We start from the raw sequence: 17,911 nt of genomic DNA on the forward strand, positions 1-17,911 counted from the left end.
ATCAGCTCCAGCCACCCACCCACCCCCACCCCCCGCTAGCTTTTCTGCACGGCTGCTGCTGTGGCCTTCTGCGCTGTTTGTGAAGACCCCTGCTTCCCGGACACGGCTGGGCTCAGTGACACTGTGCCTCTGCCAGTCGAATGGCCCTGTCTTTACTCATCTTTAATAGATGTGGTGGCACTGATTTTGCTTAGAAGATGTGAAAATCAGATGTAATCAGTATCTGGTGTGTAGAATATGATTGGTGACAAGGTAACCTCGATTTTTTAATTTTTGAGAGTCATAGGTTCCAAGAGAGACTCACAGTTTGCTCGGGTCGTTTATACAGTCTGTTAGCTGATGGTTTCAGATTAAGCACCAAGTCGTTGTCATGGGGCTGAACCAGGTACCAGACTTGCCCACTGATGTTCCTTTCTGTCCTGGGCTCTCCTCAGTAATGGGGGAAGCTGGGGTGGTTGGTTTTCATGAATTCTGCTGGGTCTGTCTGCTTGTTTCTTCTGTTCTTTTTCTGGCTTGCTTGCCTGTGTTTTCTGGAGCCCCCTTTCTTACCAGTGTTGCCTGAGGTCAGAGTTCTCTGTGGTGAATGATGTATTTTCACTGGGTCATATGAGGGGTCACTTGAGCTCCGCCTGCAATTAGGAGCCTGAAGGTAAAGCCTGCGGACAAAGCTTCATCTAGGGGAGCTGTTCGAAACGGAACACGCTGCCCTGAGCCCACAGCCTTTGTTCAGCTCTTGTTTTCAGAAGTTAGTGAATTCACAGTTAAGTAAAGTACTTGATTTTTTTATTAGCTTACGGGATTTACTACTAACAAAATCACCCATATATTAGGAGGCCTAAACTGTGCTCAGGCAAAGGCTCCAGGAACCTGGTTACTTACTGTCTTACTGCTAAGATAATAAGTGTGGAATGTGTTCAGAGAGCTACATTTTTTAGACAACCTTGATTATCTCTCAGTTTGAATGGAGAAAGTAAGTAGCTTTGCATCTTAAAAAAGTTGCTGGTACAGATCGTTAGGGTATTTTTCTGTCCTACTTTTTCAGTAGGAGTTTATTATTCACTTATATTTTGAAGCTAAAAAAAGAAATGCATCTTGGATCCCTCAATATTCCCTAAAGCTAATTTTGAAAGTATCTGGCAACCTCAAAGTCTTGTTTTTATGTGTTTTCTAGATACTTTCTATAAATTTACAAACTTACTTTTCAAGTATCAATCTGGGAAAATATTTTACTTCAAAAATATTTGGGTTCCTGTGGACATTTTTTACAGACTTGTTTTTAGTGTTGATCGGGATTTTATTTTCAGAATTATTCTTATTTCATCAAGGTAATTATTTTAGCTGTAAGGTCAGAATTAGGCTGGTAAAATGCCAAAAGCACGACTTTGAAAAACAACAATGGTTTGAGCAGGCACCTACAGACATGATCTGGGTCAGACTTGATTTGCAGCTTTACCCAATTCTCGAATCGTCTGTCAGTTTCGTAAACAGAAGTCTGCCAGATGAATTGAACAGAAGGGTGAGATTAGCATATTAATAAGGTTCTGGCTACCGGCCGCCTTTTTCTCCACCCTGTGTCCTCCCTCTCCTCCTCCTCCCTCTCTTTCCCTGAATGAATCTAGGAACACAGACCCTTGGGGTCACGTTACTTGCTGGCTTCTTTCTGTTCAGTAGCTTAATCTGGCCAGGAAGGTCTGTGTTTCAGGTTGCGGAAGCTTGGGAAGATTCTGTAACTGAGAGGCATTCTTCAAGCTGCTGGAAAACATTACAGAGGGAACACCTCCCAGATTTTGCTTCAAGCTCTGAAAAAAGGAGCGCAGAGGGGAAGCTTAGTCTTGCTTGTGGATCGAAGCAAATCCTGTAGGAGCGATGAACGGGGACTTGGTGTGTGGACTCCTGGCTTGGTCTTTCTAGGACTGACTTTATGTTGTTGGAAGTGACGGGCCGAGGGGCCCTGGGACCCACAGGTGCTGTCTGTATGGAGAAGAGCGGCTGTAGTCCATTTCCAGTGTGTTGGGCTAAAGGTACAAGTAGATTAAAAATCTGTTCGGTTTAAATTTTATTTAGATTCATGCTTTTGCACTAAGAAGGTGGATAAGAGTTTGTCAGAACTTATTTCAAAGAGATTCACAATTACATTTAAGGAAAAAGGGAAATTACATGGTATGGGTTTGCAACTATTGCATAAAACCAATTAGAGAGTGTTTCAAAAAGTAAATAAAATTATGGAAATGCATTTAAATGAGTAAACTCTTTTTATGCTCTGCCTTATGTCTCTTGACGTTGCCTGTTTTATTTTGAGTTTTAATCAAGACGTCCTACCCATTCTGTGAGGCAGAAGTTTTTAAAGAGTAAAGAGACTAAGCTTAAATAGGACTGCAGGAAAAAAGAGTAACATAGATTTTCTTATTTCAAAAATTGGTTTCCTTTCCTCACTGTAAAGACTGTATATTTAATTGGAAATTCCTTGTTACTGTAAGGTGGGCTTATCACTAAGGGTCAGCAGTGCTGTGAATAAACAATTTTCCTCTGTAATGTTTTAGGGGTTTTAGTTATATAAAAATAAAGATATAAAATATAGCATTTCATCGTAACACTCAAGGCGGTATTTGGGGAGCATGTTTAGAAGTTAAAAATGCCATATAATTCATGTATGAATAAGACCAAGACAGGTAGGCTGTTTTGCTTAAAATAGTAGTGAATTGAATGTTTAACCTGTGAGATAAAGTCCTTAATGAAGAATTTAATAAAAATATTTATTATTAAAAAATATATATTTAAATATCATCTTACTCCACTTAGGAAAGATTTTTAAAAGGAGGAATCTGCACTGAGTAAAGAGCTGCAGTATTATAAGTAAAGCTTCAGACTGATTAAATTTAGTGTTCAGGTTAAAAATTTTAGTACCACCAGGATATTGATGTTGTTAGCACAAAATTAAATAGGTTTTCATTTGAGTTGTTGTCATTATCTATTAATTCTTTTCTAGGCTTTTAAACATTTTTAAAACATGTGATATTAGAATCCTTTAGTATGACTAAACAAAGACTGTCATTTTATTACATAATTAGATATTAAGAGTAAAGATTTTGCAGTTAATTCAAACTCTTGAGTTTTAAAGGATGTCGGGTTTGGGAACTTTTTAAGTTGCAGATTCTCACCTTAGGACTGTATAGTATAATTGAGCATGATCCGTGCTCAGTGGCGAAGAGTTCTATACTTGTTGAAAATGTTGATCTTTTCCCAGACTTGCTGGGATTCATTTATATAATGCCACTTGCATTGTGTGATAGCAAATGATAGCTCTCTGTTAGCACTTATCCTTAACAATAAGGCTCTGATTTCACTCACGTCTAGGCTAGATTCAAGATATATGAATCCAGTGGCAATGTGATATTAAATAATCAGCTACTAAGTTTTTTAAAAATTCACAGTGACTTTAGAACTATGAACTTTGGAAGAGAGATTGTAGTGTTTTTGTTCATCCCAAAGCAATTGATTGAAGCCACTTATTTTTCCATTACGTTTGCTGACTGCAGAGCAAATGAGTAGAGGCGTTTTTAACTGGAATATCATTTTGATAGAGGTGGGCTTGGGCACGAGGGCAGAGCTCCCATGTGTAGAAGAGGGCAAAGGTAGGGATGGTGTCAAGGTCAAAGTCAGTCTGCCTGTAGGGCTGGAACAGGCCGTCTCCTCAGATGGATCCTTCAGGAGCAGATTCTGACAACGCTGGGGAGCTTGCACCCTCTCCCCTTCTGGGGCTGAGCCCGCTGCCCCGTGAGCGCACAGGCACCATCTCAGGACAGGTCCCCTCTGCCTTCTCCGCTTACTCTCTCGCCCTTAGGTGTTTATCCTGATTAATTTTTGCTGTGTGATAAAGACAAAGATGTTGCTGTGCAGGAATTGGCTGAATTGGTTATTTTAAAGTATAAAATTACTCCTTTTAGATAGAGACAAAGTAAAAAGCTCAAATCCAAAGAATATATATCCAAATCTCTATTTGCAGCCAGACATTCTAAACCTCACATTTGATTTTATCAGGCACATTAACCTCAAAAAACAGCCATGGCCCAATTTAAGAAGACATGTAAAATACTTACTAGAACAGGCTAAAAATAATAGAACAGACCTATATTTGTGTACTTTGAAGTGAAAACTTTATCCTTAAAACGCTCTGGAGTCTTTTCTATAATAAAGTTTATTGTACTGATGAATTTAGTTTAAAGAACCCACCTTAGAGTCCACCTGCTGAAGATTGTATTTTAACATATTTAAGAGCACTGTGTTATAAAATGTGTTCAACTATATCATAATTTCCTAGGCTTAAAGACAGCTTTAATTCAGGATATTGAAGTAAGTGTAAATGTTTACAGTGCTGTTAATTGGCTCCAAGGCTACTAAGTGCAGAAAGCCCTGCTTGGAAAGTTCTTTGATTATATCAGTGTGTGCATTGTTTGTTTCATCTTTTTGGAAGACGGGGAAGGATTGAGAGGTGTCAGATTCGGTTGTTAGGAATAAATATGTTGTTGATTTTTTTCTGTGTCTTTCAGTGGTAGATTGAGATTGAATATACTATTAATAGTTCATTTGTGTGATTCTGGATCCTGTGGTTGAAGTCATGCTTTTTCTGTATCAGTATTTTAAACTCCATCCATCCATCCATCCGTCTCTGTGTACAGCCCACCTTCTCTTCTGAGTGTCAGACTCCAGGGGTCAGCTGCCTCTTGATACCTACATTTGTATTTTTCATAAGCATCTGATACCAGCCAGAGAGGAGCCTCTTACTTGTTACCCCTGAAATCGGTTCCTCCCCAAATCCTGTGTCTTAATAAACATGTCAAACCCCCATCCACTCAGTTGTTCATGCCACAGACCCAGGATGCCTCTTTGACGCCTTCTTCCATGTATAAGGGATCCATCTTTTTATCCTGATGATTATGTCTCCAAAATCGGTCTTGAATTCCTCACCTTCTCTCCCGCTCTGGGCTATGGGAGTTGCTTCCTGTTGGTCTTCCTGTTTCCTCACATGTTCATCCTTCACACACCTGCTGGAGTGATTTTGAAAAAAAAATAAATCTGATGTTATTCTTTTTCAAACTCCTCAGTGGCTTCTCCTTAGAATCTGATGGAATTGCAAATCCTTAGCATGGCCTGCAGGGCTTCGCCTGATCTGGCTTCTGTCCACCATCTCCAGCTTTGGGCCCTTGGCCTCTTGCTCATTTTGACTTCCCAGTGCCTGGGACACCCAAAGTCCTTCCTCTCAGGCCTTCTGCACCTGCAGTTGCCTCTTGTCTCCCTTCTCTGCCCAGCTGACTCCTGCACCTTTAGGTCTCAGCTAAACCAGTTTCTCTGTGGTGTTCCCTCCTTGAGCCTTTTCTTCTGTCTTGCACAACATTTACTGTTATTTATCATGGTATGTTGCGCTTGTTTGATCTCTTCTTTGCTAGATGGTAAACGTAACAAAGTCAGGGATTATGTCAGGTTTTTTCCTGCTTGACAAGTAATTGGCACAAATAAATATTACCTAATGAATGAACAAATTCTGTATAGAGTTAGCTAATCCTTAAAAACTGCCCAACAAAAGGAGTGAATTGGTCTTTGGGTTTCCTCTTGCAGCAGCACACATGCTACATTCAGTTCTCTCAACAGATGGGTCTGGGTCAGGCTCCAGGGTCTGATAGCTGCCCTCTGCCACGCCTGTGGGATCACGGCCATCCGATCTGACAGCTTGAGGAGCTAATTGACTCGTGGGGGAGACAGATTAAAAATATATTATTATGTAAGCATATAAACATTTCATAGTTATATTTATGTGGCTGTCTAGATACCTGTAAATTTACAGTAAAAGAAATCCAGTGCTCTCCAGAGGAGTGACTGAGTTTTATGAGTGCACAGCCCAGGCAGCAGGTCATGGCGCAGCAGCCTCAGTGAACGCTGAGCTGAGTTCCCGTCCACCCTCCGCCTGCCCTGATGCTGCAGTGGTGTCCTCAGGCCCTGCCCACCTCCCCTCCATCCTCTCTCCCCCTCCCCAGCTCCTGCAGGCTCCAGCCTCGCAGCACTGCGTGCACTTAGCTTTCTGAGAGGACCCTGCTGGGTTGTGCCTCGCCTGTCCCTTACGCTTTTGTTGCTCCTGGGTGGAACTTTCCTTCGTCTTCGCGCGTGAAGCCTTCAGGACTCTGCTCCGCGCGTGGGGCCTCTGTCTCTCACCGGCCCACAGGGCTGGGCGCTGCACACACTGGCATAGCTGGCGACTCACTCAGCTCTGCTTATTTGCTTGTCTCCTGTTACCTGGTTGTCAACTTCTTACAGGCCTTATTACTTTTTAAATCCCTCTGGTCGGACATAACTGTCAGCACTCAGTTGTCTGCTGAGTGAAAAAGAAGGCTGAACTGGTAGTCGGGGCCATTTCGATTCAGGCCGAGAGGGTGGGGAGGGTGCTCCGTGCTCTAGGGATTCTGCGTTTGAAGGCGCTGAGACCCGAAGGTGTTGGCGTGTCCCAGAGGTTGTGGGCTTTCCCACTGACTGCAGTTTGAGTTGCGTTGAGGCCGGTGGAGAGGGGTGAGGAGGGAAGCCTTGCCCTCCACCCTGTTTCTTCGAGGGGTAGGGGTGGGGCTCTTCTTCCTGAGACACCCCCTGCCTCCGAAGACCGGGACTCCCCAGGTGGGTGCCAGGCCTAGTCAGGCCCCTGTGCACGGACTGGGCACCGTCTTTCCTCTCCCTGGGCGCCGCATCCGCCGCACGGGGGGCACACCTTGTCTGCCTCGGTCCCTCACCATCATCTGTCAGTTCCTTGAACTCTTCCTCAGGTGGTGGATGCTTTTCCCTCCACCTGGGACACCCTTTCCTGTCACAGTTCCCTCTGTGACCGCAGCCACTCCAGCTCAGATTCCTTGATTATCTCCTCATGGCGCTGGTCCCTTTCCTCACATCACAGTGAGTTAACCGTGGGTAAATGTTAGTGTAGTGAGTTTGGAGCAGGCATATCGATTACATGAGTTTATGGTAAATCGAGAATATGCAAGTAACAGGTGTCTCTGTCGCTGCAGCGGGGAAGGAGCGGACGCTTAGGCAGCGCTTGAACAGAGAGATGGAGAGCAGCTGGCTGCGCGGGGTCGCCGGGCACTGCCTTTTCTCTCCTGTTTTGAATCTTGTTAGCATCCCTTTCCTCACCCACAGAGCCGGTGGCGTGGGGATTCAGATACCTTTCTCTCTGATTCTTTCACTCGTCCTCATTGTATCTGGGGAAGAGGCTGCTACTTCTCCCCAGGGTTCTCCCCACATGCAGTGCTAGGGCTTTAGTTGGACGTGGGGTTTTTGCTCAGATATGCCCTTGTCAGCCAGGTAGGGAAAGTGAGTGCTCACCTACTGTCTGTGGTTCACCTCTTGGGCTCGCTCGCTCTCCTGCAGTGAAATGCACACCTAGGAGGCAAGGAGGCAAGGAGCCAGTCTGCCCTTGCTCACTGTTGCGCCCAGTGCCTCGTGCATGGCAGACAACACTGCTGTCGCGAGCAATGAACGCCTTAATGCAGTGAGTCATCTTGTCTGCCTGCAGCAACAGAGGTCTAAGTCTCTGGAAGCCAATGAGAAGGGTGATGGAGACTTTTTTGGGAAAATTAAAAAACTGTTGAGTTCTTTCTAGTGCTTTAATGGTTAGTGATACTGATTTTTAAAAATAGTGTTCACAAATCTTTAATTTCGTATTTGTCTGTAATTGTTTAAACTGTAAGGAATTTATTGTAAATTCAACAGTTTTCTGTATTTCATAACTTTATCAGTTTTCAGTTAAAGAGAAAAAGCTAATGTTAAAATAATTAGGGACTTCCTGGTGGTCCGGTGGGTAAGACTCCACGCTCCCAATGCAGGGGGCCTGGTTTCAATCCCTGGTCAGGGAACTAGATCCCGCATGCATGCTGCAACTAAGAGTCCACATGCTGCAACTAAGACCTGGTGCAGCCTAAATAAATAAATATTAAAAAAATTATCACTGAATATTTTTGTTTTGCATTTAAGTAATATTTGTGTAAATTTATGTAATATTATTGACATGTAGCTCACATAATTTAGGTTTATGATTAGGTGTGTATGTATTATCATCTTTAACTTCTTTAACTTATATACATTTGTATTTTTATACCTTTCTTCCTGAAAGGTTGTATAAATTGAGTCATATTTTAAGTATTTTGTAGGAATTTGTTGAAAAGAAACCAATGGCAGTAAATTTTTTCTTTGAGTAAAAAGACAGACTTTGGTTTATTCTGTGGTTCATGTAGCTTTGGTTCATTTTTTTGTGTTCTTATTCTCAGATGTCGGTGAATTCTTTTGTTTTTTGTTTTTTTGCCTGTTATCACAGTGTTCAGTTGAATTTGCAGACTTACGGATAGGAAGTTTTACCAGTTACAGCAGTTTTTGGAGTTAATTTTTTTTTTTTTTTTCTATTCTGTTTTGATGGGGCTGTGTTGAAGCTGGAGATCAATTTGGGAGAATCCCCTGTGAACAGTATTGAGATTTCTGGTGTATCTATCCAATATCATACACTAGTGTATAGTAGATCTTAGTGTGGCGGTCTGGACTTTCTTTTGATGCTATTTGGTTTTTAAGTTTAATTTTCCAATTGTTGGCCTAGTATGTAGAAATAGATTATCTTGTTAGCTTCTCTTGTGGCCTTACTATAAATTCACTTATTAGTTCTGGTGGTTCATTTGCACAAGTAGACAGCCCTAAAAAAACTATAATCATGTAATCTGTAAATAAAAACGATTTTTCTCTACAATCTTGATGTCTTTTGTTTCTTTGTCCCACCTTTTTGCCTACCTCAACTTGGACCTTCATCCCAGGGTTGAGTAGAAACGGCAAGAAGGGACGTTCTTGTCTTGTTCCGACCCTAAGAAGAAAGTACTCAGTGTTAAATAGGATTTAGCTCAGTTTTGTCTTTTTTGTTTTTAAGATATCCTTTATCAAATCAAAAAACTTCCCTTTTAATTCCTCGTTTTCTGAGAGGTTGTTTTTTGTTTTTTTTTGTTTTTTTAATCATTAGAGAGTGTTGAATTTTGTCAGGCTCTTTTTCTGTATCTGTTGATGGGATAATATGAATTACACTTGGATTGTTAAACCAACTTTGCATTCCTGAGATGGATCCCACCTGATGGTGATGGGCTATCCGTTACCCTATTTATACATTGCGAGATTGAAGATGTCGGATTCTGTTTAGGGTATTTGTGTCTATTTTCATGAGGGACATCGGTCTGTCATTTTTTTTTCTTGTAATCTTTTTGTTAGTTTTTCATATCAAAGTTCTCATAAAACAAGTTAGAAAGTGTTCTCTTATGCATCCGTTTGTATGATATACAGCACAGCCAGAAAAATCCCCTACTGAAAGATGTGTACAGTCTGTCTTACTGAGAAAACCAAGGGACAAACACAGGATCTGTTAACCAGGGTGAGGCCAGCGTGTTGATCTCCCCTGAGGTCTGTTTTGTTAACTTTTTTTTTTTTTAAGAGAAACAAAATTCTGCCAGAATATCATACCTTAATATTAAAATTTTTTACTGTGAAAATCTTACTGCTTTGTAAAGTTGACAGAATTTCATTGAGAAGATAATAGTCCTGAACTGTTGACTGTTCTTCTTGTTTCAGCTTTTGTGTAGATTCACAATGGAATGGTATACTGGTGGCATGTTTTCAGTGTAAAAAATGCATAGTTGTTTTATAGGACAAGGTTTAGGGGGAACATCTAAAGGAACACTGTGCTTAATTTGGTTATTGGATTTAACAATACATTTCAAATATACCAGCTGTTATCACGGTAAGAATGGGAATCTGTTGTTTCCTTTCTGGACAAGGATTCATGAAGCTGTGTGTGGTCGTGCAGCAGTGTGCCCACTAGGAACAGGGATGATGCTGACTGGGGACAGAGATGGGACTTTTGAAGTATGAGTTAAACGGGAGGGTCTTGCAGGGTTTCCACCTGGAGAACAGTCCAGCTCAGAGCTCTCCTCCTGTAGCAGCTGCTGACTTGGGTTCGCATGTCTTGCTGAGCACTGTATGCTTATCCTCTCCCCCCAGAGGGGAGGTACTGTGACTCCCACTTCACAGAGCCTGGCGCGACTGAGAGCCCCAGAGCTGTGAGCGGGCACCGGTCCCTGCAGTGTTTTTCTGGCTGTGCTGTTACCAGGCGACACGTGCTACTCCTTCATCAGGATCTTGCCCAGAGGTCCTCCTGCCTGAGCTCTTCCCTGAGACCAGCTTCTTCTGTCGGGTTTCCACTTGTCTTCAGTTACAGCCCTGAGATCATACTGGGCTGCTTCTTTTAAAGGGTTATTTGTGTGATTTAGGTGAGGTTTGAGCTGTTTGTAACCTCCAGGGTCTTGCCCATAGAAAGTAGGTGAGCCGTTTTAGGGAGAGAGCATTTGGTCTCGCTTCTGAGGGCTGTGTCTGACCAGGGCAGGTCTCCACAGCCATCGCTGCTGCAGTGCTCTTGTCATAATTTATCCTCCCCGCGGTGGGCTGGCTTCTGCATGTATTGTTGTAAGAACTTTACTGTGGAAAATTTCTGGTGAAACGTAGTATGTTGAACGTACTCTTGCACTCAGAACTGGGGATTAAGTGCAATTAGCCATGCTTTCTTTTTCCCGGCTTCCCGGAATCCTGTCAGGAGGTGGAGACATTCTCTTCTGGAGGCGCTGGTCCAAGGGAAAGGCAGGTCCTGACCTTCGGGCATCTCTGGCCGAGTGGCTGCTTCCCTGCTCAGCACAGGGTCCCTGACAGACAGCCAGGTATTTAAAGACAGCCTCTGCTTTCAAGATGGGAGACCAGAACAGAGAAACAAGCAGAAAACAGTCTACAGAGATGAAACAGCAGGAGAAGGAAGCTGAAAGAACACGATAGAAGTCCCAGTGTCCGGTTTCCAGAGTGCCAAGAGGAGATGTCGCCTCCGTGAGAGACAAACAGAATTCTTTTAAAAAGTACATTCAAGAACAAGAAAATTAAAAGTACGAAAGCAGAAATAAACTCAGCAGCAGCATTGGGAAGTAATGTGGACGGGGTCTCTCAGAACATGGAAAGGGAAGACAAATGGGGGAGAAAAGAAAGAAAGTAGGATGATGAATTCAGAAGGTTCAGTGTCCAAATAGTAAAAGTTGCAGAAAGAGAAAAAGGATAAAATCATCAAAGAAATGATGCAAGGACATTTTCTGAACCAAAGGAGAAGGGTTTCTGGATTGAAGCTTCTTAAATGTTGAAGCCGCCCCTGGGGCCGCCTCTCAGGCTCCCCCCTCCCCCCTGGTCTTCCTCAGCCCTGCAGCACGCGCCGCCGCGGTGACGTAACAATTCTGTGATGACGTGACAATTCTGTGATGACTTGGGGCTTTTCCTTCACTGCTCTCACTCTAATTGTAATTTTTAAATAGTACTTGTTACAGTTGTAATTAAATAACCACACACGTGAGTGTGTGTATGTGCGTGTGTGTAGCTCTCCCCTAACTAGGCTGGACACTCTTCAGGTTAGGATTATATCTTTTTTTAATCCATACTAGTTAGTAGTTGGCTCAATAAATGCCTTTAGAATTAATTACTCTAAGGGAGGTGTGGCCTACAGGGACAGGCATGAACAAATGGATGAGGCTGGCTGGCTGTGAAAGAGTGGGCAGTAGCAACAACACCTTGCAGCTGGCTCACAGCTGAGGCCAGGACAGCACGGTGGCAACTGCAAGGACGGAGAATGGCTGCTCGGTGCGTGTTGCCATGCAGCCCCCCCCCCCCACCAGTGACCACAAACCCGGGGCAGCAGGGTTTGCGGAGCAAGGGCATGGCCTCTGCAGCTCCCCTGCCTGCTGAGGCCCAGGCACTTGGCCTGTGGCTTTGGGCCTTGGGCTTCTCTCTTCCCACATCCGGAAAGCAGTGAAAATAAGGTTGTTATGGGGATTAAATGATTTCACGTTTAAGCGCTTAGAATAGTCCTGGTATGGTAGATGCCGCATGAATAATTACTTAAATAAACCCTGCGAGCCCCCGGCCTAATTCATACCTTCCTGTCTCACGAGCGGCCTTTACGATAATGAGTTCCAAATCAATCTCTGCATATTAGGAAAATCACTCTTTTTGATGCATAGCAGTTTAACGCCACATTGGGAGTCCTTGCCATTATGCCGTTGTCATCTTGCACATTGCCCACCCAACCCCCTCCTGACCCCCAAAGAGTGGCAGTATTTTCCCAAAGGTAAATTTACTTCTCCTCCTTAGGAGTACAAAGATTCATTTGTAGCTGAGAAATTATATATGTATTTTAAAAGGCTTCAAAGAACCCAAATCAAAATGTCAGTCATGTGTGTCGTGCCCCGCCCCCTCCCATCCCCAGCCTGAGAGCACCTGTGGTGGCCCGAGGCCTATTCCCCTTTCCAAAGTAAACGTACAGAAGTCAGGGCTCCCTGCTTCCCCTCCCTGTAACTGGAGTGCCTCCTTCATCTGGCTTGAGTTCAGGCATTTAGACCTGAGCTGTTCCAGTAACAAATACCAAACTGAACTGATCCTTTTACTTCCTGCCCATCCCCCTTCCACCAACAAACAGCATCTGCCAGTCCTGTGTTCCTTATCTCAATGGAATGGTATCACTTTCCCACTTACCTGCCCAAGCCAGAAAAATGGCTGCCGACTCTCCTGTCGTCTTGCATACGCGAGTTGATCAGTCCTGTCCTCCTGGATTTTTTTATAGCTTTCAAATCTTTTTTCTCCTCAGGCCATTTATCCTGTCTGGATTATAACAGAAACCTGATTGGTCTAGATGGGCTGAATTGCTGCCCAGGTGCATATCTAACACCAGGCAGGCTCTGCTTCCCTGCGGATGGAATTAAAGGCATTTGCATTGACTCCCTGGAGCACTCTCACCTACACCAGCGACCTTATCTTTTGTTGGGTCTAAGTTTTTTTTTTTTTTTGTGGGTATGCGGGCCTCTCACTGTTGTGGCCTCTCCCGTTGCGGAGCTCCGGACGCGCAGGCTCAGCGGCCATGGTTCACGGGCCCAGACACTCCACAGCATGTGGGATCTTCCCGGACCGGGGCACGAACCCGTGTCCCCTGCATTAGCAGGCAGACTCTCAACCACTGCACCACCAGGGAAGCCCGGGTCTAAGTTTTGATACCCATTCTCAGGATCCCAGCTTGTAACTCACCTTATATTGGAACCCTGACCATGTCGCGAGTCTGAGCTGGACCTTTTCTTTCCTCACCATGCCCCTGCCACCCCCAGCACTGGGTTTTGTTGTTGTTTTTTTTCTCCAATTAATTAATTTATTTTTGGCTGTATTGGGTCTTTGTTCTGCGCGCGGGCTTTCTCTAGTTGCGGCGAGCGGGAGCTACTCTTCATTGTGGTGCACAGGCTTCTCGTCATGGTGGTGTGGCTTGTTGCAGAGCACGGGCTCTAGGCGCGCAGGCTTCAGTAGTTGTGGCACGCGGGCTCACGCGGGCTCAGTAGTTGTAGCGCACAGGCTTAGTTGCTCCGCAGCATGTGGGATCTTCCCGGACCAGGGCCCGAACCCGTGTCCCCTGCATTGGCAGGCGGATTCTTAACCACTGCGCCACCAGGAAAGTCCCCAGCATTGTGTTCTTAGTGCACTTGTCTGTGGTGGCTTTTGTCATGAGGACCTGTTGTCAACGTGTCCTGATTGCCTGGGAGAATGCCTTATACGTACACTTCTCTAATACATTGGGGGGTTGGGGGAGGTTGAATTGATAGGTGGAAAGTAAATGATATACTAAAGGAAATTATAATATAGCTTGGTAGTTTTGATGCAGGTAACCTACCAGACTAAACTTGCATAGGGTTCACGTGGTGATCTTGGTTGGGGTTGGGTAGGTTTGTGCTGGGGCGGCTTGCACCCTCCCCGTGGTGCTGTGCTGCGGGTCTGTGGCTCATTCTTGGACTGGCAAATATCTGGTGTGGAGGTGAACTCGTAGACATGCAGCTGTGTGATCTGGGGCAATCGCCTAACCTCTCAGGGCCTCGGTGTCCACTCGTGTAAATGAGGTGACTAACGGAACTTACCGTGTAGGGTTGCTATGTGGATGAGATGAATCAGATGAGTGAGTGGAACCATCAGAGTGTCATGGTTTTCCTACTGTTTGAAGGACTCCTCTTGAGTTAGTCTTTTCCTAAATAAGCACATCTTTTTGATGCTATATGAGGTACATTTAGATATAAACTTATAAGCACTGAAGTGCTGAAGAAATTATTTAATGTAGGTTTTCTACATTGATTTTGAACATCTGCTTTGATAAATTCTTTTTTTTTTTTTTGGTACGCGGGCCTCTCACTGTTGTGGCCTCTCCTGTTGCAGAGCACAGGCTCTGAACGTACAGGCTCAGCAGCCATGGCTCACGGGCCCAGCCGCTCCGCGGCATGTGGGATCTTCCCAGACCGGGGCACGAACCCGTGTCCCCTGCATCGGCAGGCGGACTCTCAACCACTGCGCCACCAGGGAAGCCCGATAAATTCTGTTTTAATTTACATCTTTAAATATTTAATTATAAAGTAATATTACGGAAAAATACTTTAACCATGTTTCTTTCATCTGGGGGATTTATTGATACACTTAGTGACAAAGAAGTGTTTGTGAAAGTCCGTCATGATTAAGGTGTTCAGTAGTCATGAGGGGTCAGCCTGGCTCCAGGGAGATCGTCCTTAGTGTTGCCCTTCCCAGGAGACCTGTGGGGGGCTGTGTCACGTGGCCCAGGTTCACCCAGGCACGCATTCCATCCAGCCACACTGCCATCTGTTCTTTTTCATCATAGTAGCTGCTTATGGAATGACACCAGGAAAGATAGGGAAATAGCCTTCCTCCTATTACGGACTCCACCCATGGCCGGTCAGCCCCAGAGGAGTTGCAGAAGTATCCGTGACAAGATGTGGTAGACCCACAAGCTTTCTCCCTGGGATTCCCCGTGCAGGAGTGGAATCTGCTTTAGGCAGCGTTCTTCCTTTCATTCTTTGATTCATCGTCTACATTTAGAGCTTGCAAGTGTTGTTGGGGCTGCAGCAGTGAACACTCGTGTGTGTACACGCACGCTGAGAAAATGGACTGCTTCACTGAGCTGTAGGAGTTTAGGGGCAGAGAGTGTCGTTAGGCTGGCCTTGATGGGCTCCTTGGTGTTTAGATATACAGTGTACCGGGACTGAAAGAGTTTTTCAGAGCTTCAGTCTCACTGAGTCACAGTCCAACCTGGAATATAGAGTGTCTTTCATCTTAGATTTTTTTTTTTTTGCGGTACGCGGGCCTCTCACTGTTGTGGCCTCTTCCGATGCGGAGCACAGGCTCCGGACGCGCAGGCTCAGTAATTGTGGCTCACGGGCCCAGTCGCTCTGCGGCATGTGGGATCCTCCCAGACCAGGGCTTGAACCTGCGTCCCCTGCATCGGCAGGCAGATTCTCAACCACTGCGTCACCAGGGAAGCCCGGCATCACACATTTTACGTGTTTTGCAGAATAGCACGTGCATGTACAATTAAAAGAGTGGCAGAGGCAGAAATGCAAAAATCAAGAACAGTTGGCATTTATAAAATGTGCCTGGGGCTTCCCTGGTGGCGCAGTGGTTGGGAGTCCCCCTGCCGATGCAGGGGAGACGGGTTCGTGCCCCGGTCTGGGAGGGTCCCACGTGCCGTGGAGCGGCTGGGCCCGTGAGCCATGGCCGCTGGGCCTGCGCGTCCGGAGCCTGTGCTCCGCAACGGGAGAGGCCACAGCAGTGAGAGGCCCGCGTACCGCAATTAAAAAAAAAAAAAAAAAATGTGCCTGTGTGAATTGCTTCTTTGCTGGATTTGTAACTGTGGCTCAGGCAATTAATTTTAGCCAGTGCGCTCTGGCATTGCGTGTTGCTTTTGGTTGATCAATTGTTGGATAAGAGTCTTAAAGATGTATAACTGAAGTATAGCATCCATACTGTAAAGTGCACAAATCTTATGTAGCCTGCTGCAGTTTTTACTGCCACCTTCCATATCAGTGTTTAGAATGTTACCAGCTCCCAGCAGCCTCCCTCCTGGCCCCTTGTAGTCAGTATCCCTGAAAAAGAAACCAGAGTTGATTTCTATCACCATGACTCGGTTTTGCTTGTTTTTGAATTTTGTGTGTTGTTTTGCCTATCATAACGTCTGTGAGATTCATTCGCATTGTTGCATGTAGCACGTGCTCATCGTTTTTCATTGCTGTATGGCTTTCCATTTAAGAATACACCACAGTTTATTTTATTGATGGCTATGTGGGTTTTTCCGGTTTTGAACTATTATGAATAACGCTGCCATGAATATTGCATGTGTCTTTTGGTGAAGATGTGCGTGTGTTTCTCTTCGGCATATACTTAAGAGTGGAATGGCTGGTAATACTGTATATATCTTTTCACCTGTAGTAGAAACAGTTTCCCAGAATGCCTGTATCACATCACACCCCCTCCAGCAGTTGTATCAAAGCTCTAGGTTGTTCCACATCATTGCCAACAGTTAGCATTGTTGGTTTTTAAAAACTTGGAGCCATGGAAAAATGTACTTTAAAAAAATCAATTTTAAAAATTGAGAAAATTTACCACTTTGGAGTATACCATTCAGTGGTTTTAAGTTTACAGTTGACCTTGAACAACGCTGATTTGAACTGTGCAGGTCCGCTTATACACGAAATTTTTTCAGTAAATATATTGGAAAATTTTTTTGGAGATTTGTGACAATTTGAAAAAATTCACAAATGAATTCTGTAGCCTAGAAATATTGAAAAAATTAAGAAAAAGGTATGTCACAAATGCATAAAATATATGTAGATGTACATGTAACATACAAAATATGTGTTAATTGTTTATGTTATCGGTAAGGCTTCTAGTCAACAGTGGGCTATTATCAGTTAAGTTTTAGGGGAGTCAGAAGTTACACGTGGATATTCAAGTATGCAGGGGGTTGGTGCTCCAATCCCCGCGTTGTTCAGTGGGCAACTGTGTACACAAGTTTGTGCAACCATCACCACTCTTCAACTCCATCCCCCCGGAAAGAAACCTTGTACTTGCTACCAGTCACTCCCCTACTCCTCTCCCCTCAGCCTCTGGCAACCACTTCACCTACTTCCTGTCTCTCTGGATTTACCTGTCCCGACTGCTCATGTAAGTGGAGCCATACAACATGTGGCCTTCTGTATGGCTTCTGTCACTGAGCATAACGGGTTCAAGGTTCTTCCATGTTGCATCAGTAGCATTGTCAGTACTTCATTCCTTTTTGTGGCTGAACACTGTTCTCTTCTGTTCTGTGGAGGTGCCACATTTTGTTTACCCGTTCTTATTACTGAGTGTTTTTATTGTTCTGTTGGAATAGAGAAGATGGAAATTATTAAGCAGCATCTTTTTTTTTTTTTTTTTTTTGCGGTACACGGGCCTCTCACTGTTGTGGCCTCTCCCGTTGCGGAGAACAGGCTCAGCGGCCATGGCTCACGGGCCCAGCCGCTCCGCGGCATGTGGGATCCTCCCAGACCGGGGCACGAACCCGTGTCCCCTGCATCGGCAGGCGGACTCTCAACCACTGCGCCACCAGGGAAGCCCTAAGCAGCATCTTTACATTTGTGTTTTAACATGACCTCTGGTTGATTGGCTGTGATTTATCAAACTTTGCCTTAGAGCACATGATGACTGCCAGGAAAGGTGGCTTCAGTTCCCTGTGGGTGAGTGTGCGTGATGTGCTGAGTTTGAATATACACAAGCAGGTTATGATGCTCTGAATGCTCTTAACTTTCAGTTTGAAATACATTTATCTTATCAGCACTTTATTAATTTGGGTTTTGTAAAACAAATATGAAGTCTCCAAAAATTATTCACCAATGACTTTTACAGTCTCAGTGTTAATTAGAGATGTTAGAAATTAAAGTTGATGTTAAAGACTAATGTTGAATATTATCAGGAATAT

General features: G+C 44.4%; 1 protein-coding gene across 5 annotated transcripts in view; it reads left to right on the forward strand.

Moving 5' to 3' along the window:
* The window catches only part of PTK2 (protein tyrosine kinase 2), a 250,919-nt gene that overhangs the window by 60,269 nt on the left and 172,739 nt on the right, over window positions 1–17,911 (forward strand). The window contains exon 1 of one of the 5 annotated variants that reach the window (XM_082601579.1): window positions 1,907–2,021. The exons of the other annotated variants lie outside the window; for them this stretch is intronic. Coding sequence (XP_082457705.1) covers window positions 1,922–2,021 — 100 coding nt within the window. The 5' untranslated portion in view covers window positions 1,907–1,921. Of the gene's footprint in view, window positions 1–1,906; window positions 2,022–17,911 lie in introns of those variants that run through there. 5 annotated transcript variants of the gene reach the window in all.

The sequence above is a fragment of the Mesoplodon mirus genome (assembly GCF_964341445.2).
Source record: "Mesoplodon mirus genome assembly, chromosome: 16".
NCBI lineage: Eukaryota > Metazoa > Chordata > Mammalia > Artiodactyla > Ziphiidae > Mesoplodon > Mesoplodon mirus.